This window comes from Accipiter gentilis, chromosome 29 (genome assembly GCF_929443795.1).
Source record: "Accipiter gentilis chromosome 29, bAccGen1.1, whole genome shotgun sequence".
Lineage (NCBI taxonomy): Eukaryota > Metazoa > Chordata > Aves > Accipitriformes > Accipitridae > Astur > Astur gentilis.
The window spans coordinates 375,081-401,990 of record NC_064908.1 but is presented as its reverse complement, the minus strand read 5'-3'; the positions used below and the strand labels follow the sequence as shown (position 1 = coordinate 401,990).

General features: G+C 47.7%; 1 protein-coding gene across 4 annotated transcripts; it reads right to left on the bottom strand.

Moving 5' to 3' along the window:
* Positions 1-3: 3 nt before the first annotated feature.
* Positions 4-26,860, bottom strand: DENND2C (DENN domain containing 2C). 4 transcript variants are annotated; one of them, XM_049832434.1, is made up of 19 exons: positions 26,812-26,860; positions 17,727-18,682; positions 15,286-15,434; positions 14,616-14,728; positions 14,074-14,241; positions 11,198-11,294; positions 10,406-10,450; positions 8,920-9,107; positions 6,630-6,739; positions 6,061-6,130; positions 5,627-5,704; positions 4,620-4,760; positions 4,261-4,409; positions 3,689-3,866; positions 3,312-3,353; positions 2,224-2,329; positions 1,140-1,379; positions 701-787; positions 4-290 (listed from the first exon to the last, which is right to left on the bottom strand). In XM_049832434.1, the coding sequence occupies exons 2-19, from the start codon at positions 18,524-18,526 to the stop codon at positions 259-261; spliced, it is 2,793 nt and encodes a 930-aa protein (XP_049688391.1). In that variant the 5' UTR covers positions 18,527-18,682; positions 26,812-26,860; the 3' UTR covers positions 4-258. The 4 variants fall into 4 exon arrangements, with proteins under 4 accessions (XP_049688391.1, XP_049688394.1, XP_049688392.1 ...); XM_049832437.1 differs by lacking the exon at positions 26,812-26,860 and adding an exon at positions 26,514-26,780; XM_049832435.1 differs by lacking the exon at positions 10,406-10,450.
* Between the last annotated feature and the right edge of the window lie 50 nt (positions 26,861-26,910).

Here is a 26,910-nt window from a genome sequence, read left to right as displayed (position 1 = left end):
CGTCGCCCGCAGAGAGGAAGGGAGACACGGGAGCGGTTTGAGCCATGGGCTGGTTATTGGAGCCACGGGGTGCTCATTAGAGCCACGGGGTGGTCGGTTATTAGCGGCTGCAGCGGCACGGGAGGGGGGGCCGCGCCCCCGGGCAGCCCCAGCCCTCCTGGAGGCAAGGAGGAGTCCGGCTCCGGCCGCGGGGCAGGCGGCACGGCACGCCCCCGGCCCCGGCCTGCCGCCGCTCCGCTGGTCCGCAGCAGCACACGTTCATTTCTTCTGAAGAAATTTCATTTTACTTCCTAGGGAGAAAAAACAGCGTTAGGGGCTGAAGAGATGCCGGGAGTCATCTGGCTGAGGAGCGTCTTAAGGTGGAAATTCAGGCGTGGCCACCTCTGCTGGCAGACACGACTCCTGCCCCCTTATAGCATGTTCTCAGCCGAGACCAAAGTTAAGAAATTAGTCTAGAAAGTTCTGAGATTAGGCAAGTTCCACAGACTGCATCTAAAGATGCAAAAGCTTAAAAATGAAAGAAAAAGTGTTCGGCTTCCCCTGAAGGGGCAAACGTGAACAAAAGGAACACAAGCGCACAAGGCAAAGAATCGGCCCTGCTCTCTTGTGCATGCAATTAGTTGTTCAACAGCTAAATTTATTTAAAAAAACATACAAACCGATCCCCCACACACACACATAAGCAAGGGTGTCCCTTTACCAAGACTCCGAAGGATTTTGTTCATTCCACTTGGTTCCGTCTCTGGAATACTCTCCAAATACTCCAAGGCACGGACCTCAAAAAGGCCTAAAGAGAAGGGAGGGAAAAAAAAAAACCAAAACCAACAAAACACATTCCCCTGGATGAGCTGTTCCACCCTTTACCATGTGGCATCTTATGTCATTAACGAGGTTAGGAAAAGGAAATCATGCATGTAATGTAAGCTGCAGGATCAAGCCCAGAAAGGAAAGAAACGCAAAAATTCTTTGCTTCATAAGATGAATTCTGCTGCGTACTTAGAAGGGCACAGAGCCAGTACATATACCAAAGTGCCAAGGGGGTAACTTGCCAGGACTAAGGGCTTCTTAAGAGTCAAAGTCACGTGACATTATACTTTGAAAGTGAGTTTGTAAAACAAGAAATTAAGATCAAACCTCACCTTTGGCCACGTTCTTACTTAGCTCTCGATCCTGTATGAACCCTGCAAACATCTGCGTTTCCATGAAGAAGTGCAAGAAATGACGCACATTGCGTGACACGTGAGATTTACGGAACAGTTCCCGCTGAAACACCCGCTCCCCTTTTTCTGTGACATTCATGTGCAGGGAGTAGTGTCCAACAATCTCCACAAAGAACTGCACAAAAGCTTCAGAGACCAGGGAGTTAAGAGGCATGTCACCTGAGAAGAGGACCACAGAGGAGAAATTTCCCTTTACATTCATCACTTCGGTCATTCCTCTTCTAAAAGAGGAACAGCAGTTACTTTTCAGGCTGTCTGTCTCAGACTATGAAATTTCAGATGAGTGTTTGATATCAGAGAAGCCACAACCCAAATATTAAGATTTCTCTTCCATGTCAACTTTCCGCTGCAGCTGAGACAGGTTCCATTCTAAAGCTTTTCCAGTAGCTAAAGCATTCATAAGTTCTTTTCCCCTGTTAAACACCTAGTGTCTAATAAGCCGTAAGCTCTTAACAGTCTAAATTTAATTCTCTTAAAAAATTAGGCAAATTACAGAACACAAACCCACTGGAAAACTAACTTTGTTACTTCTGATGTGCATGGAATTACATAATTTGCCGATGCCATTCTCGCAAGCTACTCAATGCTTTTTAAAATTCTCACACTTATTTATCTGACAGATTATGTATAAAGCAGTTCAACTTTGAAAATGATCTGTCAGATTACCCTCTAAAGTACAGAAACTTGCTACGTTCTCTGTTTCAGAAAAATGTTCTCTCTGCCACTTACAAAAAATCGAAGAACACTCAAACCGTGGGAACTGATGCACTTGGCCCAAGGAAAACTAGAGCTCTACACATACTGATCGTGAAAAGAGGAACAACTGTTAGGACACCAAGCTTCTTTCTGACACGTTCACAAGAAAGATGTTCTCAGTAAGATCACAGGAAAATAGCTTTCTAAAATGTCGCTTCCTAATGTATTTCTGTTCACTCATTTTTATATCAACTACATAGAAGCTGTAGAGATTTGCTAATGTGAAAACACTTTTCCATAGAACTACCTTGTGCATCACTCTGCTCATGTGACAAGATTTCACTTCGTTCTTCCAAGATTTGTACAAGCGCAGCCTGGAGTTTATGAGGCAGGATCTCATCTTCATCTGATACCTAAAGAGAAAAATGGCCATGAAAGCATTTTTGTGTTATATCTATCATTAGTAGAACCTTCTCATTGTGAACAGATGGGGAATACTTGTAACATGCCTCAAACAGTTACAAGTTACTCTGTGATATGGTATATCTTGGTGGAGACAATACATTTGTCTTGTAGCCACAGAAATGAAAAATGTTTGCTCAGCACCCTCTGACTACATACTATTAGTGTCACACACACAACTGGCCAACACAGAACAATGTGTGCTATATCCACAAGACAGACTCAAGGCTTATTATACCAGTGATAAAACACACAAGAACAACAAAAGTCTGTTGAGAAAATATTACAAGTCTCAACATTATAGTTAAAAAACCCCAATCCTTTAATACCTTTCTCCAGTTGCAGGCTGCAATGCAAAATAGAACAGTAAGGCAAGGAAAAGGACATGGAAATATCCTCCTGAACTAGTAATACTCCAGTATGTTTATAGCAACTTGTTTGGTGATGTAGAAGCACATTAGGTACAACTTCAGCAGAGAACCACAAGTGAACTGTGATAATTTGTCTCCTAGACTATCCCTCCCAGGGAGGAAAAAAAATAAAAAATAAAACCAACAAACACACCCCAGCTAGACAAGAGAGGAGAAAGCCCTGTAGAGAGCAAGGACACAGAAAGACAGCCAGAAAGCAGCAAAGAATCTTGGTGGTTCACTTCACATAATGAACCAACTAGTAGCTGTTTTTAAATTCAGCTCAGATAAACAGCATCTTTGGCTTCGCAGAGCTCTGTACCTCATGCGACCTCAATCTTGCAACAAGGATTTGTAAGCCTGTTCTCTCCTCTATTGATCAAAAGGAACGCAAGATATTTCTTCAGCCGCTGGAGTCTACATATGAATACTAGCTTTTGCTGATTTCTTGTTTTCATTTTCTTTCATTGATGCCTTTTCCTGGCATATAACCATGAGTGACTGATACTGTTATTTCACTCACCTCTTGCAAGAACTTGTCAGCACAAAGATCAACAATCAGAACCTGGGGAAAGATGTACAAAACACACTGACTCATATAACCAGGTATGTTGCTGTACAGAAAACAATAACTTTTTTCTTTTTTTTAAATGTCCCCAGTGGCAGGGGATGTCACACACGAAACTCAAGTTTTGCGTAACTGCAGCCTGTCTATAAGAGCAGTGAATATTATTTATCTTTGATAACAATGGAAAACCCTGACATGTATCTGGCAAGTTCACCATCTGTCTCAGAAAAGTTTAAGAGTTTATATTAAGACAGAATCCAGAAAGATTATTCCAGAAGTCAGCCTCATACCACTGACATTGTCCCTCCACTTGTGCTTCACCCAATTCTCACCTCTTCTATGGGCAGGTCCTGGAGCTGTGGTAACGAGCAGGAGAGAATGCCAATTAAGAACGGGGTCGGAGAGCACACAATATCAATCATAGAAGTTGGTAGGACTGGTATGTAGGTGTGCTGCCAAGTGAAGGGATAAAGCGTTGCAACTGCAGCATGGCCACATTTAGACAGAGTGCTAGAAAGGCAAGAGAAGCACAGAGTGGATTGTCAACGTCTCGTTCAGTACACTCAGATACAGACACAGGTTAGAAATGCTCAGGGAAAATGTAATTCACATACATTGTTTATGCATCAGCAGAAGCCCCATGCATCCACTTTTAAAGTCAGTTATGGGGAGCTAGGAATAGCATCAACCCAGACTAAAGCAGTAAAGGAAATGTTCCCTTATCCCCTCTTGGGTAAATAACATACTCCAAATTCTAAGCATGCACATGTTGTGTGGAAAGTCTGGAAAAAGCTTTTAAATGTAACTACAAGAAGTTAGACAAACTTGTACATGAAACAGGGCCAAACACAGAAATAAAAGTAGTATCCTCAGAAAGATCTAGTCGCTTAGACTCATTTTTTACCTTAAGTTGTCAGCAACAAAGATCACCCTCCTTTCCAGCAGGAGAGAGGCAAAGACCCGAATCGTGTGAGAGACACTTAGACACTTAAACAGGCATTCAAAGTCAACGTGTTCAAGTCGAGAATCCAGTGGACGGCAGAGTTCCATCACCTGAGAGGCAAGCAGAGATGCAGAGCGCTGGAGGAGAAAGGCACGGCACAGAGCCAGGGCGGATGAGGGGCAGCCTGGCTGGACCACAGAACTGGTGGCTCCTCACCAGTGGAACCCGGCGGCCTGGGCAGTTGGCATCGCAGAGGACTCCCAAGCAGCCCTTCCCAGAGATACCATCGACAGAGGAAAGCCCATCCTGATTTCCATTACCTCATGTCCTGCTCCTGGCAGGAAACTCCTCACAGTAATCGTGCGTCCAGGAGCAGGGAAAGGTGCCTCCATTACACTGCGCATAAATGGGTGTACTAGGGCTGGGGACATCTCTCGCCTTTTCTCCACTTCATCCAAAATCTGCAAGAAAATACACCGGACATTGGTTCAATGCCTGCTGGTGAGCCAGAAGAGACATGAGCCTCTGTTAGAGTATCCCATGCCATAGCTACATGTGAAGGCTCCAACACAGACTCACAGCCCTCTCCTCCCTCACTTGGGATCCCCGTGAAAGCTCCCGTCAAATGTCTGCACAATCAAATGGGAATAAATACATGTGAGTACAACCCTCCATTCTCAAATCCAGTCTCCTGCTACTGCAAGGAAATGTTTTGTATGCAGTAATCAAATTCTCACGACTAGTTCGTGAGAATTAATTAATTAACTAATTCTTCTCCTCTGAGTAAGAAGACCAACACCCCATCTGTTTCAACAAGAAATCTTCCTGAAACACTGTTCTAGAAACTCTGTGCTACAACAATTAGAAATTGGCTTTCATCATAAGCTTGCCCCTATATTCTTCTGCAATAGCTGCCCTTTACCTGCAATAGCTTTCCCCAGTCTTTACCTCTTTATCTACTCTCCTCATGGTGCTAGGAGAAACAAGCTGAGATTTCCACCCCACCCCCCAAACTGATTTTCCATTTCCAAGTCATGGAAGAAGAGGATGAAGGGGCATCGTCAGTAATATCAGGTATTAGAAGCCACTTCCTGACAGTCATTTGCTGAAGGAATAGTCATCTGTGTATTGGCTGACAAGTCTCAGCACTCCTATCATTTTATTTGCCCTGTCAAAGCAAAGGTGGCAAGGAAGCACCACCCTCCTGGGATGCGTTACAATCGCTAAGCAATTCTAGACTGGACATAAGCATCCAGTTACTTTCCGGAGCTTGCAGGTTGTCAGAGACTCAAGTCGGATAAGAACTAACAGGCTCTCCCCACTTCACCTTGGAGAAGAGGTTGAAGCAGCCCAGGCGACTAACGATGCAGTGTACCTCAGGAAGGCGCTTCCCTTTCCCTTCTGGCTGAAAGGCAACAGGAACAGTTATACTGAGAACAGGGATGCAATAACGAACCTAGCACCTACACTGTAGCCGATTCGCAGAATTCCTTCTGCCGTAGTTCCCTCTACACTTCTGACTTAAAAAATTCCTGAGGAATGACCAGTTCCAGGAGCTGTCCTTCACACCCAGAGCCCATATCACTGTATTGCTGGGCATCACCATGCTCCTTCCCTTATGCACTCAAAGGGCTGGTAACCTCAGCAACAGCACAGGCACTACATAACCCACACGGGAAATTACCGCTGATTCACGTCCTGCACTTGACTCTGCATTTATCAGTGCATTCTTTACGCTCGACCCAATACACAGATGCTTACCAGGAGCTTCTTGCAGTACCCAAACCAGCGGCTGCCATCCTCACCCGTCAAGACAAAAGAAAATGTTTCACTGGGGAACCAAAGAACAGTCAGGGTTAAATTCACCATGCAGTTCAAAGAAGAGACCAACAAACAAAGCACACAAACTACAAAAAATTCTTTTTCTGGTCATGTTGAAGACCTCCTGCTGTGGTTAGCAAGCTACTTCGGGCTCTATTCAGCGTAAAAACCTGCAGCCCATGGACTATCATTGAGCTACTACAGCTCTCTCCTTCCCAGCTGCTTCTCCATTCTGCCAAGGAGCAACAGAAGCACTTGCCAGCCCCGGGATCTGGCCTTGAACAGACGTTACAAACTTCCTTCTTAGAGCAAAGACAGTGCTCAGGCAGAAGCAGCACTCCTGAGTCCACCTCCATATCTCATCTCCCTCTATCACAGGAGTTAGCGATTCAGCCTTTTCCATTTTTTCCTTGCTCTGGCTGCAGTTCTTCTGGTCCAGGAAACTGGCACACACCTAAGCTCTCAGCATTGCCTGTTTCAGGCATGAGTATTCAAAAACAAGTCTTTACCTTTTAAGGTCTGATGCAGGACACCAGTCTTTGGGATCTGGAAAGCAGAATTTGGGAATGACCTTTAGCCTCTCTTCAGTATCCTTTGACTGTCTGAAGGGATGTTCAGGCTGGAGGGGTAACACATGCATTTGAAGTCACTGAAGTGTGGTGCACAGCTGCAGCATTTAAAATAATGGGAGACAGTATCTTCCTGACAATCCAAATGCTGAACCATCAGATAGCTAATGCATAAGTATAGGAGAACATATTCTAACTATAACAGATTCCCAGTTCCCTCTTGCATCTTTCCTGCTGTGAAATTACCTGACCTTTGTAAAATTACCCAGCTGGTCTTGGTAAAAACTGAGTAAGGATTTACAAGCACGGCCAAGTTCATTGGGGAATGAAGCTAGAACTGAGCCCCCAAATGATGGTTGTGTCAGCTTGCCTCAGGTCTATTCCTAGGAGATTTGAAGACAATAAGAGGAACAGGAATATTTTCAGCTTGTAATGTGTCATAATTCAATTGCAAAACCAGTCTGAGTCACATGTTCCAGTTACCATGTGTGGGCTCGAGTCAAATCCCTCAAAGATTACAGAACAACTTTCCATGCCCAAAACTGCCCAGAAGGGGCAAAAGGAAGGTTTTCAAATAATAGAGATCACATTTAGGTAGGAAATGCCCATGAGGAAAGTTTATTGCATAAAGCTGATTTTAGACATTGTACTCTCAAGTCAGCACATCTAGGCTATTCCAGTGTCCCAAGCTGTGACAGCAGGACAGAGTGGTTAGAAAAACAGTACAGCATTTTCACAGAGTAACAGCTGTACAAAAGCTTTTATGTCCTTTGGCAATGCAGCCCAAAGAAGAGGGTGACAAGCAGATTACTTGGAAGCAAAGCTATTTTTAGAAGGGAGACAACTCTGTAATCAGAACACCTCCATTATTACTAGGCAATGTTTCCTGCAAAATCCCATGACAGACTGTCCTGTATAAAGTCATTCACCAAAACACTTTAATTTGAGCAGAGGATAAATAAACACCGAGAAAATAATTTGGTTTGTTAGTGCATTTATAAAAGCCCGCAAAGAGCCACATGGTACAGTTGGTTGTGATTGTCTGCTAGGGCAGCAGGAAAAGAACAATGCACTGCCCTTCCCAAAGGCGATGAACAGATTGAGAGGTTGCACCAGGGAAAAGCTAAATCTGGTTACATTCCTTTCTTCCTCCTAACACCCTAAAGCTTGCACTTTTAGCAAATATTACTTATGTATGTTCAGTTTTGCCCACTAAATTAAGACTGTGCACTCTTTCTGGCTGTAGTCCCTTATTCATTTTGTGAATCCAAAACGTTTACACATTTAAGACACTAGAGTTATTTGCACACAAATCCCTTACACAGCTGGACACTATGGGTCCTGCTGGAGTCCCACATAACCTCCCTTAATGAATCTGACATCTCCTTCTCTATTTGGATGACATGCAGATTCCTTCATAATCTCTGGCTTACTCCTGACAGCACTGCTAGAATTACTAGTTTTGTTCTGGTTTTTAGTGGAAGGCAGCAGGTACAAACCTAGATGGTGAAAACTGAATAGTCCTTTCAATCTGGAACCACAGAAGCAAGCATCAAGGCTCCATCCTCTTAGCTTCACAGTACCTACTGTGTACACTGAGTCATAATTCCGAGTCACATATTGATATTGTCATCCATTTGGGCTGAACAGACAGAAAGAAAGCTTATTTCAAATGGCTTGTTCTAGCTACAGTACTTTAACTTCCACAGTTCTCCTCTGCTTTTTGGGGGCTAGTACACATGGCTTCGCCATTTTAATTTTTTTGGTTTTTTCCAGAACAGTATAAATAAGCATAAAAGGCCTGGGATTCTAGTTCCTGTGCACCATCAGTCAAATTGCTTCACTCCTTGTTTGTAAATCACAAACTACCAGGATGAGGTCACACCACCTTTGGGAACAGAGCACTGCACTCCCTTTCCTCTCCTGCAGATTGCCTTAGCAGTGTATCACAATACAGTATGGCTTTATATTTCCAGGCAATTAGAATTAGAGGTGGAGCCTTCCTAGTTCCAAAAAAAGACAGTAAACTCATTATCAATGAAGATATTAAACAACTGCCCAACTCTATATATTAGATCTATAACAGAGCAAGGTGATTCATATTCCAAGCCTGTATCCTAACCAGTGGGCCAGCTTTACTAGTATAGAGTTTAGGAAGGGATACACACTGCGAGAGGAAATAAACAGCTGCTGAGTGTGTTTTGTGGGCAGGTTTCCTTGCAGCTCCTACCTTGATGGGAAACTGCTGTATGATCTGTGGTGTGTATGTCACCTCAGATGCTTTCTTATGCAGAGATACCACCACAAACAGCTCAAATAGCCGCTGCTCCTGAAGCTCTATCAAATCCCTCTCCAAAGTCTGGTAGTGCGGGTTCCTGTTGGAGGCTGACTGCACCTGCAGCAGGCACCTGTGTTGACCTGAAGAAAGGAACAAATCCAAAACCAGCCTGTGGCTATCACTGCCACAAACCTACAGGTCACAGAAGAGGACTCATCACCACCTTAAGAAGGGGGAAAAGAAATGGGTGCATCTGCCTAACATCAGTACTGCGCTCTATGTGCTCCTCAAGCACGGCTGTTCCACAGAGGGAAGCACTGGCCTTGCAGCAGCTCTGCAAATTCCCTCTTGACCAATAGCTAGCATTCTTCTGCTGTTCTGACATTCTTTCCACACATCTCAGAGCAACATGCTGTGGTAACAATGAGGGAAGCCCAGCTGTGAGAAGCAGCCCAGCTCCACCAGTTCAGTAATTGCCAGGTCTCAGGCAGCTACTCTGTAAAGCAGCATGGGCATTCAAAAGGGGCAAGAGCCAGTTTCCTGGCCAAGAAACCTCCAGGCTTGGACGTCTTGACAGGCAGTACGGACTCACAAGCACAGGCACAGCACTCTGATGTAAGAAATCCCTGTGGCCCAGGCACCTTGATGCATTCCAGACACTTTGGAAATCAGGCAGTGACTCATTCACTGTATTTCTGCAGAGACTCTTCATTCTCCATTACTCTCCTTAACATAAAAAAGTAGAACTTCCCTATTCGCTCCAAGTTAAAGCCTTCTGTATGCTTCCCTCCAAGTAAATGAAACACCTAAAACAATTCCATTGGTCCTCTTCACTAGATGCTCGCTTAGAGACATGGCAGAATCACTCATCAGGGCTGCTGGCCAACCATTACCATCTTGCATTCAAACCTTACCAGCATAGAAGCTAAGACCTCTTTGGTCCTTCCCACACCAGCTAAAACCAAGTAAGTATTTCAAATCTGTAGTTTGGGCCTATGATCAAACTCAGGACTGGGGAACCAGACAAATAACCAAGTGATTTCTCCCCAGAGAAAAGGGCATTTCACAACATAGAAAACTGAACCAAGGGAAGGAAGTAGGGGGAAAATAACCTCAAGTGTTAGCAGCAAAGGTGATCCAGGGACAATCTCCTGCAAGACATATTTTAGTTAAGTGTGACTCTACCAACCCAGAAATGAATCTACTTCTAGCGACTGGTAGATTAACGGCATTAAACCTCAAGGGCTCAGGAGAAGTGGCAGAAATAAAGGTTGATTTATCACAGCAACAGCTCCCCTGCCTTGGCCACCCTGCCTCTTAGATGTTGCCTTTCTCTGTCTCAGCAGAAGCCACAACTAGTCAGTGTGATTATCCCATTAGAGCCTTAGCCAAATGTGCAGTGCTATGGGGACAGGACCAGCCCCTGTGATTCACTCACTTTTTGGCTGATTTTCCGTATCACTTTCATTCCCACTGGTTTCACCTGTAACACATAGTTTTCACTTATTAGCCACGCAGAAGGAAGACAGGCAACACCCAAAGTTGGGAAAGAGAAAGAACTTTAGACTCATCAGACCAACATCACTCAGGGCTGCCCACCTATCCTGCTCAAAGCATCAGCAAAGAACAGCCAGTACTGGCAAATGTGCTACAACAGTAAATTTCAAAAAGCTGAGTTGATATCAAGTCACCGTTTCCAGTAAACCACCTGTAGGTCAGCTGAATGCAGGCAAAGAACAGAAACCAGGTCGTTGTTTGAGGCTGTTATAAAAGTTGACAGAGTTGCTGAACAGAATATACTGTAAAGACCATAGCACAGCTATGGAATCAGAAGAACACAAGAATATCACTTTAGAGGCACAAAAGCGATGAGTGGAGTAGCCAGTGGTAGTTCTTGTGCCAAGTGGTTTTGTGCAGAATCTTGGGGTTTGTTCTGCTTTTTTGAAAAAGCACGTTTAACCAGTACCCCAGCTCTTCAGACCCAGACCATAGCAGAATCTTCCATTTGTGACAGTGTTAAACTTTGTTTATGCAAGTGTTCCCAATTATAGCTGTCCCGAAAGCTCAACAATTTCACCTGCAAGACATGGGGTTTAGCACTGTCGAGTCAGCCCAGCATGAGCTGCAAGAGGTGGTGGTGCCTGGCCTTTTAGGAGTACCTGAGGATGTACAGGAACTGTGCCACTCAAGAGGTCTGTAGTAAAGAGAATGGTGCTGGAGACCTCTATACCTTTCATTGGAGGCACTTCTCTCCCAGCAGGACTGCACAACTTCACCCTCTTCTTTCCACGCTTAGAATCAAAGATCTCCTGTATTTTTAGTACCAGCTGAAATCCAAAGCAGAAGCAGAGGTTAATGTGGGGGTCCAGAAAAGGGTCCAGGTGCCAACAGGACTGCAGCCCAACGGCTACCATCTAGCACCACAACACTTGGGAAAGGCTGCCCAAGTCCTGCTTGCTAGACTACTTCTAGCACAGCTCACTGGATAATAGATGAGCACAGAATTTCTCCTACAAGAGAGAGATTACTGTTAGCACCACCCAAAGCTGACACCAAACCATACAAGCATTCTGGAAGTTATCATACTTTGCTTACCAAACAGAGAGCAGAAGCGGCAAACTGTCTGGCATCAGATCTCCATTTTCTATCAGAGGGGCCAACTGCAAAGGCACTTCCAAGCATATCTTAGAAACCCTCCACCACAAAGAACTCTGAACTCCGCATGCTCTCAAGCATCCCAATTCTTTCCAAGCCCAGACAAAGCAGAGCTCTCTCAATGTAACTTGGGATTTGGTTTTTGTTTGTTTGTCTTGTTTTGTTTTTTAGGTTTGCTGCTGTAGTTGGATGTCAGCAGAGTAAGTTCTAGCTAAAGTTCTCCAAAGCACCATGTCAGGCACAGAACAAGGCTGCTCTAAGCACAGTCCTTGTCGCAGGGTAGTTTGCTAAAATGAAAGGATTATGTACTTTCATTTTGCATAGGTGAAGAAAGACAGTGGGACAGAATAATGGGTCTATGCTGCAGGGACACCAAAGATCTGGTCCACTGAAAGAAAAAATTTGGAAAAAAACATAGCCCAGTGCAGACTAAGCTACAGACATTAGACACTCCAAGTCGATGCTGTTAACCGTCCTTCCACTGGTCACAACAGCCTTAAAACCAAAGTCCTAATGCTTTCTGTTACTCCTGTCACGGGCCTCTCCAGACTCCCCCCTCCACCTCAGCCACCAAGTATACAACGCTGCAGGTGGCTCCTTGATTCTGCACGTCAAAGACAGCTATCACTTCATTGTGAAGAAGGATTTACGCTAAATGCAGTGAGCAGGTCAAGTTCATTCTTGTCTCAAGTTAAGAATTCATTAAATGCTCCCACTGAATGTAGGAGGGTGGGGCCCAGCCATTTGTCACCACAAATAATGCATAAAAAGGAAGATATTCAGCAAGAGAACCTGTTTTTCAGCTCAAGCCTTTATCCCCAGCTCAGCAAACTAGGCTTAGGCTCTTCTCCTTTTCAGATCTATTTCTCCCCATTTTCTGCTTTAGCCAGTCCTCCTAGCACCATGAGGCTGCAAGAAAGAAAACAGCCCACAGCAGAAAGCAGTGCTTCTCCTGCAAAATCTGCCTTCTTTCCCCTCTACCATCCAGCCTTACCTAGAGGATTTCCATTTCTGGTCTGATTTTTGTAGTTGAGTCACTAGTGAAAGATATTGGGTGTGTTTAAGGCAGCTACGTGTTTCTTAAGCAATAAGAAAGTTGGGGGTTTTTTCAGACTCTAATCCTTTTCTCAATCTCTCAAGCAATCTTGGCTCAATTCCTTGTGAGCAAAAAGAGTAAAGTGTGCTTCCTGCATGTAAATTGTTACCAGATTTTTGGATAGGTTTGCTTTTGGAGACTGTTTTATTTTCCCCCTCCAAATGAAAGATACTCTTCATCACAGCATTTTTATAATCCTGCCATCTCCTTCCTGATTTTCCAGGCCTACAGTTTGTTTAAAAACAATACAGAAGTCACTTGTTACTCTAAAGTACTTAATGTTTGAAGTACTTTGCAGCTGTCCACCTCTACCTCAGCCTTGTGCAATTTGAGCAAATACACCCAATTTTCACAAGAAATAAAGATCTGCAGAAGTTAAATGATTTTACCATGGCAAAATTAAGTTGTTGCCACCTCCACAACTGCAATTCGAGTGTTACACACAAAGTGCTACTACATGCTGCATTTTATCACTGAGGGACATGAGCTGGTAACCCATACTAGTATCTAGAAAGATTCCCAATGCATCAAATGAGAATGACAACAGACTCCTCTATCGTGAAGGTGGATTAAAAGCCTTTCTCACTACTCACCTCAGAAGCATATCTGCCTTTGCACACAGGCAGGAGGGAGTAGCCAGAGGCACCAGAGGGGAGAACTGTATGAAAGCTTTGTGAAATGCACTTATCCCTAACAGCTGCTCTTCACCTTTAGACTATGAAAGAGCTGCCAGGGTATGTTCCTGTTGGCAAGTCAAGGACTCCAAGCCAACACACTAAGTAACCAAAGGCCCAGCCAGCTCCCCACAGCAGCCTCACACTGTCAGTCATCTAACAGCTCAGTGCCTGCAGCAAGAACGTAAGGGTCAGTCTGAGAAGTCATCAGGAGCAAGGGACACATACACACAACTGTGCAGAGCTGGCCCTTTAACTCACAGAGAGCTTCCTTGCATTTCTTCACGACATTCAGCACAAAACCAGCATCATGACACTTCATGGAAGCACTGGGAACAAGGCTTAAATGACAAAGCACAAGCAAAAGCTAGTATTCACACACAGCACTAATCTCCAGGTCAAGACCTAGTACTCCATTTGCAGATTCTTGGCCAACAAAACCACTGCTGCCCCACCTAGAACTGGCACTCCTTTTTTTGATCCTCAAACACCTGCCCTACTACTTGGAGAGGAAACGATTCAAGCAGGGTCAATTGTCCACACATACAGCAGTGCTAACCAGCGTTCACCTGCCAGACACATAGCTCCATGACCACTTACAAAGCACTTAGAAGGTGCTAGACAAAGCAGCAAGAGTTTGAAATGCCAGGCACAAAGTAATGTATCATGCTTAAATCTCACCCAGGGCAAGTTCTTTTTCCTGCTAGCAGCCTCTACTGCTCGGAACAGCTTCCACTCAGTCAGCGTGACAGGCAGGGTTGTGTCCTTCACCATTTTCCCTTGGAAACTTGTCTGGGAGGGCTTTAGCTCAAGGGTCTTGCGACTGAGGAAGGGAGGTTTTGGGGGAGGCTAGAAAACAGAATTGGAAGAGATGGTTAAGCATGGGATTAAGCTTTGGTCCAAGCTCAGAGTCAAAGGAGCCAGATTACAATTGATAAACTTTCTGCAGCCTCCTGCTCTACCAAGCTCTCCATCCCAGCCCCAGCCCACACACTCAAGCATCTCATCAACACTCTCTTGTTACTATTCTTTTGCTCCTTAGCAGCTTAATCAACTGCCGGTGCCATGGCTGTTCGTTTCCATTTGCATTAATAACAAACAACAAAAAATAAGGAAAACCAAGGACGTAGCAGTGGAGAATGTGGGGCCAGTGGGGAGCACAAAATAGGGTCCTTGTGAGGATGACTCTGTACACACATGACAAGTTAATCCCCTCACCGTACCTTGGGAGCCCTACTGGTGCCCCGGGGGGGTGGTAGCTTCCAGACAGATGGGACCTTCCACAGGGGTAAGGGCAGTGCTCCAATATCTTCATAGGGGTTCTCTTTTGCAGGACCTGGAAAAAGCATTGGATGGGGGATTTATGGAAGGAGATAAAGTCCTGCATTCTTGTAAGGGATGTAAGCAGGGAGAGCGTGCAGCTGTCTGCCAAGCTTTAGCCAGGGTCTGAGGGAGACCTGGTTTAAGATGGATTAGGTTCCCACCACTCAAAAGATCCTTCTAACCCGCTACCATCAACTTAGCAAACTGTACACAGACTCAGGAAAACAAAACACTTCTATCACTGCAGAGAAAGTAGCTCTATTGCAAAGCAGCTAATTTTGTCAGTGTTCACACTGATCTCTGTGCAGCACTCAAGCAAAGCGTTTGAAGAGCTAATAAAGAAATCAGTTTAGCACAGGCCAATTCTAGCAACCTTCCATGACATCCGAAATCAGGCTGTTCACATGCAGATAGATACTAACATCAACAAAGCACCCCAGATGGGGAAGACCTTAAAAGTCACAGAGCTGGAAAGGGCCTCAGTGCATTCTCATCTTCATTCCTCCCCCCCCAGCAAATTTGCTACCCTTAAATAAAGTGAGCTCATCCCCCAGAAGCACAGGCACGTACAGATAATGTCTTCGTAGATGTTGTCTTCTGACTGTGTGTAGACTAGCCGGGATCCTGTAGTGCCATTTGTCTCTTCTCGAAGTCTGTGGGAGTTGGTGGTTGCCATCCGGTTGCGGAAGCCCTGGATGTCCTCAAACTCAAAAGATTTCCTAGAGGAAAACCAGTGTAACTTCTTCTAAAGGCACTTGCATGTACCAGTGAGTTGCTGTCTCCAGTCCACACAGACTATGGTCCTCCTTGGGGCCATCAAGCACATGGATGCTCCACTCTGGACTCTCTGATTTCCAAGTGTTGAGGTTTAACCCCAGCTGGCAGCTCAGCCCCCGACAGCCGCTCGCTCACTCCCACCCAGTAGGATAGGGGAGAGAATCAGAAGGGTAAAAATGAGAAAAAGTGTGGGTCAAGATAAAGACAGTTTAATAGGTAAAGCAGAAGCTGCGCAAACAAGCAAAGCAAAATAAGGGATACATTCATGTCCTGGTTTCAGCTGGGATAGAGTTAACTGTCTTCCTAGTAGCTGGTACAGGGCTATGTTTTGAGTTCAGCAGGTGAAGAATGTTGATAACACAGATGTTTTCAGTTGTTGCTCAGTATTGTTTAGACTATAGTCAAGGATTTTTCAGCTTCTCATGCCCAGCCAGAGCACAAGAAGTTGGCACAGGACACAACCAAGGCACCTGACCCAAACTGGCCAACGGTGTATTCCATACCATGGGACGTCCCATCTGGTATAGGAACTGGGAAGTGGGGGGCAGGGAATCGCCGGTCGGGGACTGGCGGGGTGTCGGTCGGCGGGTGGTGAGCAATTGCACTGCACATCATTTGTACATTCCAATCCTTTTATTACTACTTTTGTCATTTTATTAGTGTTATCATTATCATTATTAGTTTCTTCTTTTCTGTTCTATTAAACCATTCTTATCTCAACCCAGGAGTTTTACTCCCCCCCCCCCCCGATTTTCTCCCCCATCCCACTGGATAGGGGGGAGTGAGTGAGCGGCTGCGTGGTGCTTAGTTGCTGGCTGGGCTTAAACCACGACAATTCACTATTTCCCCTCAGCAGGCAGGTGTTCAGCCATCTCCAGGAAAGCAGGTCTCCATCACACGTAACGGTGACTTGGGAAGACAAACACTGTAACTCCAAACATCCCCCCCCTTGCTCCTTCTTCCCCCAATTTTTATTGCTGAGCACAACATCATATAGTCTGGGATATCCCTTCAGTCAGTTGGAGTCAGCTGTCCTGGCTGTGTCCCCTCCCAGCTTCTTACCCACCCCCAGCCTGCTTGCTGGTGGGGTGGTTTGAGAAGCAGAAAAGGCCTCAAGACTGTGTAAGCACTGCCCAGCAATAACTAAAACACTAGTGTGTTATCAATACTATTTTAATCAGAAATCCAAAATGTAGCACCACACAAGCTACTACGAAGAAAAAATTAACTCTATCCCAGCCAAAACCAGCACACCAAGCAAGTCCTACTCACTTACTCTGGGAGATTTTTAAATTAAAAATGAAGTTGGAGGCTCCATGGCCAAGCACACTCCAAGCAGGTATGGCAAGTCCCATCCTGTCACAGAGGCAAGAACCCAAAACACATTTTGCAGCTAAGCACTTGCAGCAGTACTCTGAATTAGGGCACTGCTCTCTACTGGACCTCTCCTACTGCTCATGCTAAGGTGTTACCATATTTGCGAGTTTGCATTTTTACACACTTGGCCTCCATTTCAAAATCATTGTAAAGAGCTCACAAAAGAGCTGGCAGGTATTAGCCCATCATCAAAAAATTTGGCTTATTGCTGCACATTTTGCCACAGTGAAAGAAGGTTTCAGGAGTCCTAGCCACATCTCCATCAATAATGTTCATGCTACTCTCTAGCACAGCTGCCATAAGCAGCTCGTCTGTAAGCAGAACTACCACCAAGCTAGCTCAGAGGCTTTTTACCCTATAAAAGGGACCTACATCCAGGAAAGAGGGAAGAGTAGCCAAACCTACTGCAACAGAGTCACCCACAGCTGACAGCCTCCAACTTTAAGCAACAAGAGAATCTTCCACTCACAGGAAAGCCGGAACATTTAGCAGCCATACCGCCCCAAGAGAAAGCTATTCTGTAATCCACAAATTGCAGCTGAGGACAAGCTCAGGGCAAGAAGCAGGCAGCACTCTCCCTGGGGCCAGCATATTGTCGCTCAACTCTGTTTTAAGGTGTGGGACTGACATCTGTTTGGAGCTTTTAGCCTTCTTTGCAAGATTATCAGCAGCAAAAGCAGTGCACACGCAATGCTGGAAAAGGGATACTTTCATCCAGAAATATCCTCTCCCCATCAACAGAGGCATCATCAGTACTAGCACTTCCACAAGGATATCGTGGCAAGCAAGCTGTTTAAACCCATTTAGAAAGCGATTTAAGGAAATATGTTTCAGACACAAGAGATGAATCGATGTACCTCTGGGTTCTCCCTCTGATCCTCCTGCTGGCTATTCTCTTCTCAGGCTTGTTGGAGGATGACACCAAGTTTCCTTCATGCTGCTTTTGCAGGGGAGATTCCCTGGTAGCGCTGGCATCACTACAGCTACTAGCACCCTTTTCTGCAAGATAGCGGAAAGTCCTACGGGGCTTGGGTGGTGGGACAGCAGCTGGCTCCTCTTGCCCCTCAGCCTCAGAGTAAATGTTTTTCAAGCTCCTCTCTGCCCTGCAGAGAGAGTCCACTCCTTTAAGTTCTCTCTCTGTGGAGCCACAGCTCCCTTGCTTCCTCTGAAGGGCCAAGGGAAATGGTGGGGCTCTGCCAGACAGAAGGGGATCTACTCTCCTCCACAGAGTTTGTGAGGTATAGAAGTTCCCTGGGGGCAGTGTCGCCCCTGGGTCCAGGAAGCCTGCTTGCCACTCTCCTTTCTCCTTGCCTTGGGAAGCTAGGCTGCACGCACAGGGCTTGAGGTCACCACAGTCACCAGTCTGCATGAAGCTCTGTGCATCTTCCCTGAAGTCCAAACCCAGGCTCTTTGGATCTTTGGACCCAGTCTTTCTGCCCTTCTCTGTATGTTCTGGCTTCACTTTGGGTACAGCATTGCAGCTGGTATCATACTTTACTCCAAAGTCCTTCAACTGCTGTTTCTCCTTGCTGGAGCACTCTCGTGTCCTCCCCTCCCACTGGGAGATCTTCTGTTTGATGTTGCGGCAGTGGCTCCGGGAGAGGGTCTGCACAGCAGAACGGGAGAAGCTACTGTCCACTGACCCTGTTGGGTGCATGGCAAGTGCCAATGTGCTTACAAACACCCCATCTCCAGCCTTGTCCAGGTCCACCCGTGTTCTGCACGCATCAAGCTGGCATGAGACTCCAAAGCACCCAGTAGTGTCCAGGAGCCCCTGGGTGTCAGCTCTGCAAGGACTGCCTGCTAGCACAACCTGCGGACAAAAAGAAAAGAACCATCAGCTGCACTCCAGCCATACACACCACTGGGCACTCCCAGCTGCTCTCTGGCAATTGCTGAAGAACATTCCTCCCCAAATCACATGTTCAAGACTGGCTTCCAGAGCATGCTCCCCACGAAGCCTGTTTCTGTAGCACAGATCTGGGAGGGTTAACCAAAGGAAGTAGGGATCTCACCAGCTTAAAAAACAAACAAAACACCACAACAGGAACAAAACACAGCCGGGGATCCCAAGGGTCCAAACTCAAGGAAATTATTTAATGACACAGGAACACAGCAGCACAGTCTGTCTGCAACAGAGCTCTCAGCCAGCCCCTCCGCAGTTTGCTTGTACCGATGCAGGTCAGGCAGGAGTGCTCAGTTTCTTCCAATGCTCCGTACTGCTCAGAGCACCTCAGGCAGTACATAGCTAAACCACTGCAGCACGATGTTTCTACAAGAGCAGAGACACAGCAAGATACAAGATACCACATCAGCTCTATAGAAAGGGAACCACATCATCTTCTCCAGAGAGTCAGCAGGACAGCTGCTGCTTCACACAAGAGGACTTGGACAGTTGTGATGAGTGGAGAAAAGCCAAACTGCGCTCCTCCTCCCAGAAGTGTTCTGCTGCACAACACAAGTAAAAACCTGTCTGATGTTCTGCTTGTCAACACCTGACCTGAATTTGCCATCAGCGAGACTGGAGGGCAGTGGTGCCCAGCCTGTGGCTTGCAGCCAGGGAAGTTTTAAAAGGCATACAACAGAGGCCAAAAGACTGAGGAAACCGGTGAGTTCTCATGCTCAGGAGGAAAATAGCCCTGTGTTTAGATTAGCAGAGGAGAAGGAATGCTAAAGACCCAGCACCTACAGGTCCTGTATGACCTCAGCAGAGACATTTCATATGCGGAGTCCCCAGCCTCGGAGCCCTTTGGCTCTACTTGTAGCTTACAAGGCATCCCCAACATTTTCAGATATGCCAGCACGGTTGAAAACTCATCTTGGACAGTAGACAGCAGCCCACCGGCTCTAATATACTCTGTCCCTCCTGTTCTCCAGGCAGTTACCCCATTTCAGAAGCTCCAACCCTCCAGGTCTATTTAATGTTCTCCATTTGTATTAGGAGACAAGCACTCAGCAAAGCTTGGGTTCAGGCCAGGTTGCCATGCAGTAAGCCTGGCCACGCTGGCTTCAGTAACATTCCCCTGGCACTAAGAATTCTCCCTGCAAAAGGCAGAACAAGAGCAGCAAGCAGCCCCCATTCCAAACATACAGCAAAAACAGAGGACCTCTGCAGAAAGCAAGCCAGACTTGCTCCAGGTGGGAACACAGGTCATAAGTCAAACAAACCCTGTACTCAGGCTCCACCTGACAGATCCAGCTAGCCCTTACTGCCAAAAATTGGGTATGCGTCCTCCAAAACTGCTATTACGACACCCAGTCTTCATTGACTCACCAGAGCCTGTAAGAATTTGCAGAACCAAGGATGGGAAGCAAACCAAGCTGGAAGACAGGAGCTTAAACCTGCCTGACAAGGGTTCATGCTCTCCACGGACCAGGCTGGGTGTGGAGAGCCCCTACCACAGCAGAAGCCCGCATCCTTCCCACCGTTGATACCACACCTCAAATTCCAGGGCTCCAGCGCTACCCTGGCTCTATCCCTGGCATTGCTGATCTGCTTGGCAGAGGCATATGAGGTGCAATTAATAGAAAAGCACTGGCCTTGGCAGACCTACTTGATATAGTTAGTGAGAAAGCTCATTGACACAGGACAGCCCAGGGCTCCCCAAGCAACCCAGTGATGGCTTGGGCACACATGGCACCAAGCCTCAGCTTTCTGCTGCACTTTCACACTCTCTACCAAAGCAGCATTGCCTGCTGTGGCAAGAAGCTCACTGCTGCCTGTCTCCAGAGAGAACAGCGTGGGTTCTTGCAGTCTGGCACTGCTTATCACACTGTCCCAGACAGCTACCGGTAACTCTCCCACTCAGCAGTGAATGGGCTAAACTTGGACAATCTGGGTAAGCAACTGAACTTGCTCATATTGCAACTGATATTTGCTCCATCATCAGCCCTCTTGTCCTTCATCAGCATTCCGCCCTGTCCCCAACACTTTCATAGCCACACCGCTCCTGACCACAACCCAGCACGTCCCCAAAGAAGCGAGGTGAAGCTACTACTGTGCAGATGGCCCTGGAGCTCTAGCACCAGCTCCAGCACAGCACAGCACCCCCTCCCCACTCCTGCCAGTAGCAAGGTGCAGGCAGGGGACAGAAGAGGGCTGCTGATCCAACAGAGGGGCAGGGAGAGAGCAGAACAAGTTTGAGAATGACAGAGAACACCCAAACCAGCAAACCACACCTACCCCACTCCCACCGACTCCCTTGCCTGGGGTACTGCAGTGCTATCACACCCCACTGCAAGACCCTCTTCCCGCACAGCCAGGCTGCTCCAGGCAGCGAGGGCCCCCTGCCCTCTCCTATAAATAGGTATTGTTTCCAAAACATCCTGAGGGAGTGCAGAGCCATCCTTCTTCAATCCCTGTCTGCACAGCCCTGATTAGCAAACAGGAAAGCAACTCTCCCCTTTCCTATGCCATTGCAACTACTCTACAGCAACAGTGCTCAGGGCCGCTCCTGAGGACCTGAAGCACAAGCTAGCAAAGAAGCTAAGGGTCTGATGGGGAAAGCCAGGCTAGGAGAGGTGTGAAACGGCCTCTTCTCAGCCAGTACAGCTTCAGACCAGGCACCTTTACCCCCAGCCATGTCTTCAAACACGGGACCACTGGATGCAGAACTTGCATGGGTTACCTGAAAGACCTTGCAGTGTGGAGCAATGGGCTTATTCACAGGACTAAGCACTTCGAGACCAGGATATGCACCCATGGAGCACATGCTGCTCCATGCTGACAGCAAGCCGAGACACGGCACCAAATGCTCCCTTGCTTCCTAACAGCACTGGCAGCTTTCTTCTGCGAATACACCACCTGTCAGCTCCCCCTGGGCTCAGACCAGTAGCCTGGCAAAATGTCTGCGTGCATCATCCATGAGGGCAAATCATTGCAGAGAATAGACTGAGTAGCCCTGCTCAGTAGCTTTCTAGTTGGGTCCACCTCAGAGTGTGCAGGGCTGCCAGTACTCAAGCAGGTCAGGTCTGCTGGCTGCCAGTCTGCCCCCATATCCTTCCTCCAACTCACATTGGTAAGGGAGCAACAAAAAGTACATTTGCTGTAGTTTCCTCAGCCAGTCTGCCATATTTCTGCTTCCTGATATAGAGCCGTGGCCCAAGTCAGGCTAATGCTCCTACCTCTCCAACTGTCCACATCTGTGTTTCCATGATGAGGCACAACCAGCAACTGAGAAACACAGTGAAGCAACACAATCCCAGCTAGCATACAGGTACTGGCAAGACTTGAGACTACGTCTGCGGTGCTGCCACCCATTCTGCTCACTGAAGAATGCCCAGAGTTCAGGCAGCTCACCCCATGCTCAAGCAATTACCTGACACTAGCATCCAGAGCTATATAGACCCATACGCAGAAACAGAATCCACACTGAGTTTACTTCCTCTCCTTCAGCAGAAACCTACCAAGTAATACTACTTCTCCAGCCAGTGAAGCTCCACACACTGGCTGGTGAAGTAGTATGACTTAGCAGGTGAAGAAATAAGCTTCACTCACCTAAGAAGCCATACAGTTTTGAGTGCAACAGTGAAGGACCTTCCAACGCATGTCATTGATCTTTGAATTACTAGATACAATTATAAACACATGGCTCCTGGATTATGTTAAACACAGACAGTAGAGCACAAGCTTAAAGCACCCAGCATTCTCTCCTGCTCAGTACTGCTCTGCCAGTCACAGGCCTGAACTGTATCTTCCAAGGTAACCATTCAAGAAGAAGAATGCAGCTTTTTACCTGTCCAGGCGTGCAAGGCAGGTGGCTGCTATCAAGAACTAGGTGTTTAATCTAAGCTCATCATGTGAGCCATGGCAAGGGTAGAGACTGATCTTTGGTGAAAAAAAGAGCAGACTGGGGTGGTCTGACCCAAGCTAAGTAACCCTCTGAGGCAGTCTGAGATAGGCCAAAACACAGCTTAGGGACACAGGGTAGAGACCACCTGAGTCAGGCAGCCAGCACTTGTGTCTCAGGGACCACACACACCATTCCTTTCACAAGCTAACCAGACTTAACATGACTGCTGCTCTCCTGACCACTCCTTCCAAACTTCTTCAGTGGCCCCAGTATGCTTCCCAGTATTTCCACAGAAGCCAAACTTATCATCCTTACTGCATTAGTATTTATAGTAAGTAGTTCAGTGTAGTCAAGAACACTGAATTATTTCATTGACAGCAGTAGTTTTGGGCAAAGAGAAATTAAATAATTTCTAGACAAAGTATCACACATTTCTCCAAAAAGACAGCCTCTCTGATCCACACTGTTTGAAGACAGCTTCCATATCTTTATCCAAAGCAGAAGAATGAGGCACATTCACACCACATGATAGGCAGCCCTAACTCTTTTTCCAATTCTGAAAGCCAGAGAGCACACTAAGCATTTTCCATGCAAAGTTTCAAGACAATTCCATTTCCTGAAACCACATACTCAAGAAGAGAATGTGGCCAGTGCTGTTCAAGAATAAAATACTCTTTGATGCTGAGATCAAGCCCACCCACAGCAGGTGCTGCTGGTACCCCACAAGCCCCCGACCACACTCACACCAGCACCTGACTAGCTAAACAAAGGCACTAACACACCACCTTACCTTATCCTGCTGCACAACAGACATGAGAACACGCAGATCATGGACTTGGCAAGCCCACGCAGTTCTGAAGCAATTTTTCCCTCCTTTTGAGAGCTGTGCAGTTCTAAACCACCCAAGAGACCTCCTTGTCACCAAGCCTCCTGTGTTGGTAGCCAAATAAAAGACAGTTTCTGGTCTTCTGAAGTCTCAGGAACCTGCCAGCTCTGTCCCGGAGGGATGAGGGGACAGCCAGCACAGCAGCAAGGACCCCTTCCAGAGTTCTCAGCTACTCCCATTCTGTTCAGCTCCAGAACAAACCTGATGTTTTACTGAACAAAACTCTGCCATGCTGATGTCTGAAAGACATGGGCAGTACCAAACAAGCAGATTTTATATCAAAATAAGTAACACTTCAGGAATGCAGTATGCTTAGTCATATCCATCTCAATACAAAGCAACTCTAGTTGTTAACTCGTTCGAAACTTCTGCATATCATGCTGGGGAATGGAGTTTCACCTCATCAGATACATGGCCATGTAGAGCACAGCCCCTGGACATAGTAAATGTGATGCTAATCTTAATTACACGGCAAAAGGAGGTTAAGTCTGACCTCTGCCATGGGTCCTAAGACTTTTGTACTGATGAGAAACATGTATCTGGATCTTTCAACTTTCAGTCTTTTTCTGAAGTGATGAAATTCAGCTTCTTGAAAGTAAGTTTTTACCCACGCTAAAAAAACCCAACACTTTAAACATATAAGCCCTGAAGGGTTTTATGCCAGAGGACACACATACAGAACCCACAACATACTATTTTTAAAGTCATAGTTTTTTAACCTGACTCATAGTATCTGAATGCTCAGGTTAGCAATACTGAAAACAGCAGTTGACTCAGACACTACACCACAGGCTGGCTGCATGCCCCAGGAATGCTGCAGCTTCACACAAGAACTAAGACCTAAGGTGGAGACAGAGAAAAGTTAAACTCAAACATGAGTTATCCTGGAGCTGTTTCTTGGTGCAACTGTCAGACGTGAGATTCCAGGCTTCTCCCAGGGCTGACATCACCATAAAGCCACGACCACCTTTATGTTACAAGGGTTGCCAGAGATAGGCTGCGTGGGGCCACAACAACCAGCCACTCATTCCCTTGGAGAAGTCTCAGCAGCATGGAGGCTGCTGCCCCAAGAGGTTCAGAGGCTGCAGACCAAGGCAGCACCAGAAAACCTTTCAGACACACATCCAGATAACGTGTTCCCAGAGCTACATACATACTGGAAGACTGAGATAAGAATTTTGCCAAGCAGCAACACACAGTACTAGGACTCAGCACTCTAGGACAGATCCTCCAGCCAGCTATTCGAAGCAGGAATGTTTTACAAGGCCACCAACACCACCATTTATTCCCCCCATACCCGACACCCCCAGACATTCTTTGCACATGCCTTCCCTTCAAGGCAAACTGGAGCATACAGCCCAGAAGACATGCTTTTTGGGACAGGGTGCCCAAAATCTTTCAGGGTCTGTTTGTTCACTCACTACATCCTACCCCTGCAGAAGTTTAACTTCTAAATGCTCAGATAGTAAACAATTCGCCCAATCCTGCCTGCAAGCCCCTGAAGGGACAAGCCATCTGAGTAGTGATTGAAAGACACACCACACTCCTGGAGAGCCACTGCGCTCCTGACCCTAGTCAGGCCACTTCCATTGCTCTAGCAAATACCCTGCTTAGGGCCTTTCCCTCACCCACCCATCAGTGACTGAGCAGACAGTTGGACCAAACTCCTGCACCTCCCCTCTGGATGACAGAGCCCTGGAAGGGCAGCACATGGGTTTGTTCAGCAGCTTCTCATTTCTCCGCTCCACTCTCCTTTTCCACACAGCAAAGTCACGGCTCACTCCTCATCCCTCCCTTCTGTAACTCTGACAGACAGGGACAGCAGAAAACACAACCACCGTTGCCTGAACACACAATTCCAGGGGCTGTTTCTCCTGCAACTCCTACTTTTCTTTCATTATTAGGGCTGATGCAAGTCCTAGCTGTCAAGAGGAAGAGCTCCCACCACTACTAGGGCTCTATCAGAGTTGTGGTAGCCAGGTGCCCACTCAGACAGGCTGCGTTCAACCATGGTAACTGGAACAGAGGGGTCTACACAGTGAACTGGGAAAGGCAAGGGGAGACTGGTCCAGCATGGCAGCCTACATCACAGGCTCTAGGACAGCACTGCCAGGAAGGACCTCTGTAACTACTCAGGCCTGCGTACCTCAGTGCAACAAAGCACAAGTATCTAGTGCTACCCAAAACATCACAGCCTACTAGCAAATAATTTGCCCCTGAGAAACTGTACAGAAGCACAGAGTGGTTGAGGTGGGAGAAGACCTCTGGAGATCACCTCGTCCGACACCCCGCTCAAGCAGGGGCACCTACTGCAGGCTGCCCAGCACTGTCTCGGGACAGCTTTTGAGTATCTCCAAAGAGGGAGACTCCACAGCCTCCCTGGGCAACCTATGCCCGTGCTGGGTCACCCTCAGAGTGAAGAAGTGCTTCCTGATGTTCAGAGGGAAGGTCCTGTGTGTCAGTTTGTGCCCATCACCGCTGGTCCCGTCACTGGGCACCGCTGGAAGGAGCCTGGCTGGGTCCCTCTGCACCCTCCCTTCAGGCCTTTGGATACACCGATAAGACCCCCCGCCCCCCGAGCCTTCTCCAGGCTGAAGGGGCCGAGTGACCGTGGTGAAACTCGAGGCTGGCGACTCATGCAGGGCAGCTGGCAGGCTGGAGCAGGACCTACTTCCCCCTGGGTCCAGCTCCCGTTCGTTCGCCCCCTGCCCTGCCCTGCCCACGGGCGAAAGCGTCCAGTCGCTGCTTCCCTGCCTGCCCGGACACCGAGTCACGGGGACCCCTCGGGACAGAGCTGCCGGCCCCGCCGCAGGCCCTAGAGAGCTCTGCGGCCGGCGGGGCTCCGGCCGGGCGCTGGCCGGTGCCGCCCCGCAGGCACGCCGTGCCGCAGCAGGGCCGCCGTCTGGCTGCAGCATCGCTCGCCTCCGCGCTCAGGGGCGGGAAACGACGCCGCAGCGCTTCCTTACCCGATCCCAGCAGTCCCAGGCTCTCGCTGGGGCCGGGACCGGGACCGGCAGCGATCGGACCGCGCCGCGGCCAGCAGCACCCCGGCCCGGCCGGCTCCGCCGCCAGCGCGTCCCGTCCAGCAGCCCCGAGCCCGGCCGCGACCGCGACCCCGCGGGAAGCCGTAATTTCCACCCCGCCCCGGGCCGGGCCGGGCCGGGCCGAACTGCCCGTCCGGAGCCCCGGGCGATGGGGCGCGGGGGAGGAGTCCCGCCGCTCCGCTCCCCGCCGCCGCCACCTCCCTTCGCCGCCCCGCCTCACCCGGTGCCACGGCCCGGCCCCAGCCCCTCTCCCTCAGGAACGCTCGCGGCGCGCACCGATCCACCGCCCATTGGCTCGCGCAGCCGTCACTCAGCCGGC

Bases quoted from the DNA above. Each gene is read 5' to 3' on its own strand.
- DENND2C (XM_049832434.1), bottom strand. From the start codon at position 18,526: ATGCACCCAACAGGGTCAGTGGACAGTAGCTTCTCCCGTTCTGCTGTG. The intron at 5,705-6,060 runs GTAAGCATCTGT...GTTGCCTTTCAG, and splicing joins GGTACTGCAAGAAGCTCCTG to CCAGAAGGGAAAGGGAAGCG. The intron at 3,867-4,260 runs GTAAAAAATGAG...TTGCCTTTCTAG, and splicing joins TTTGTTGCTGACAACTTAAG to CACTCTGTCTAAATGTGGCC.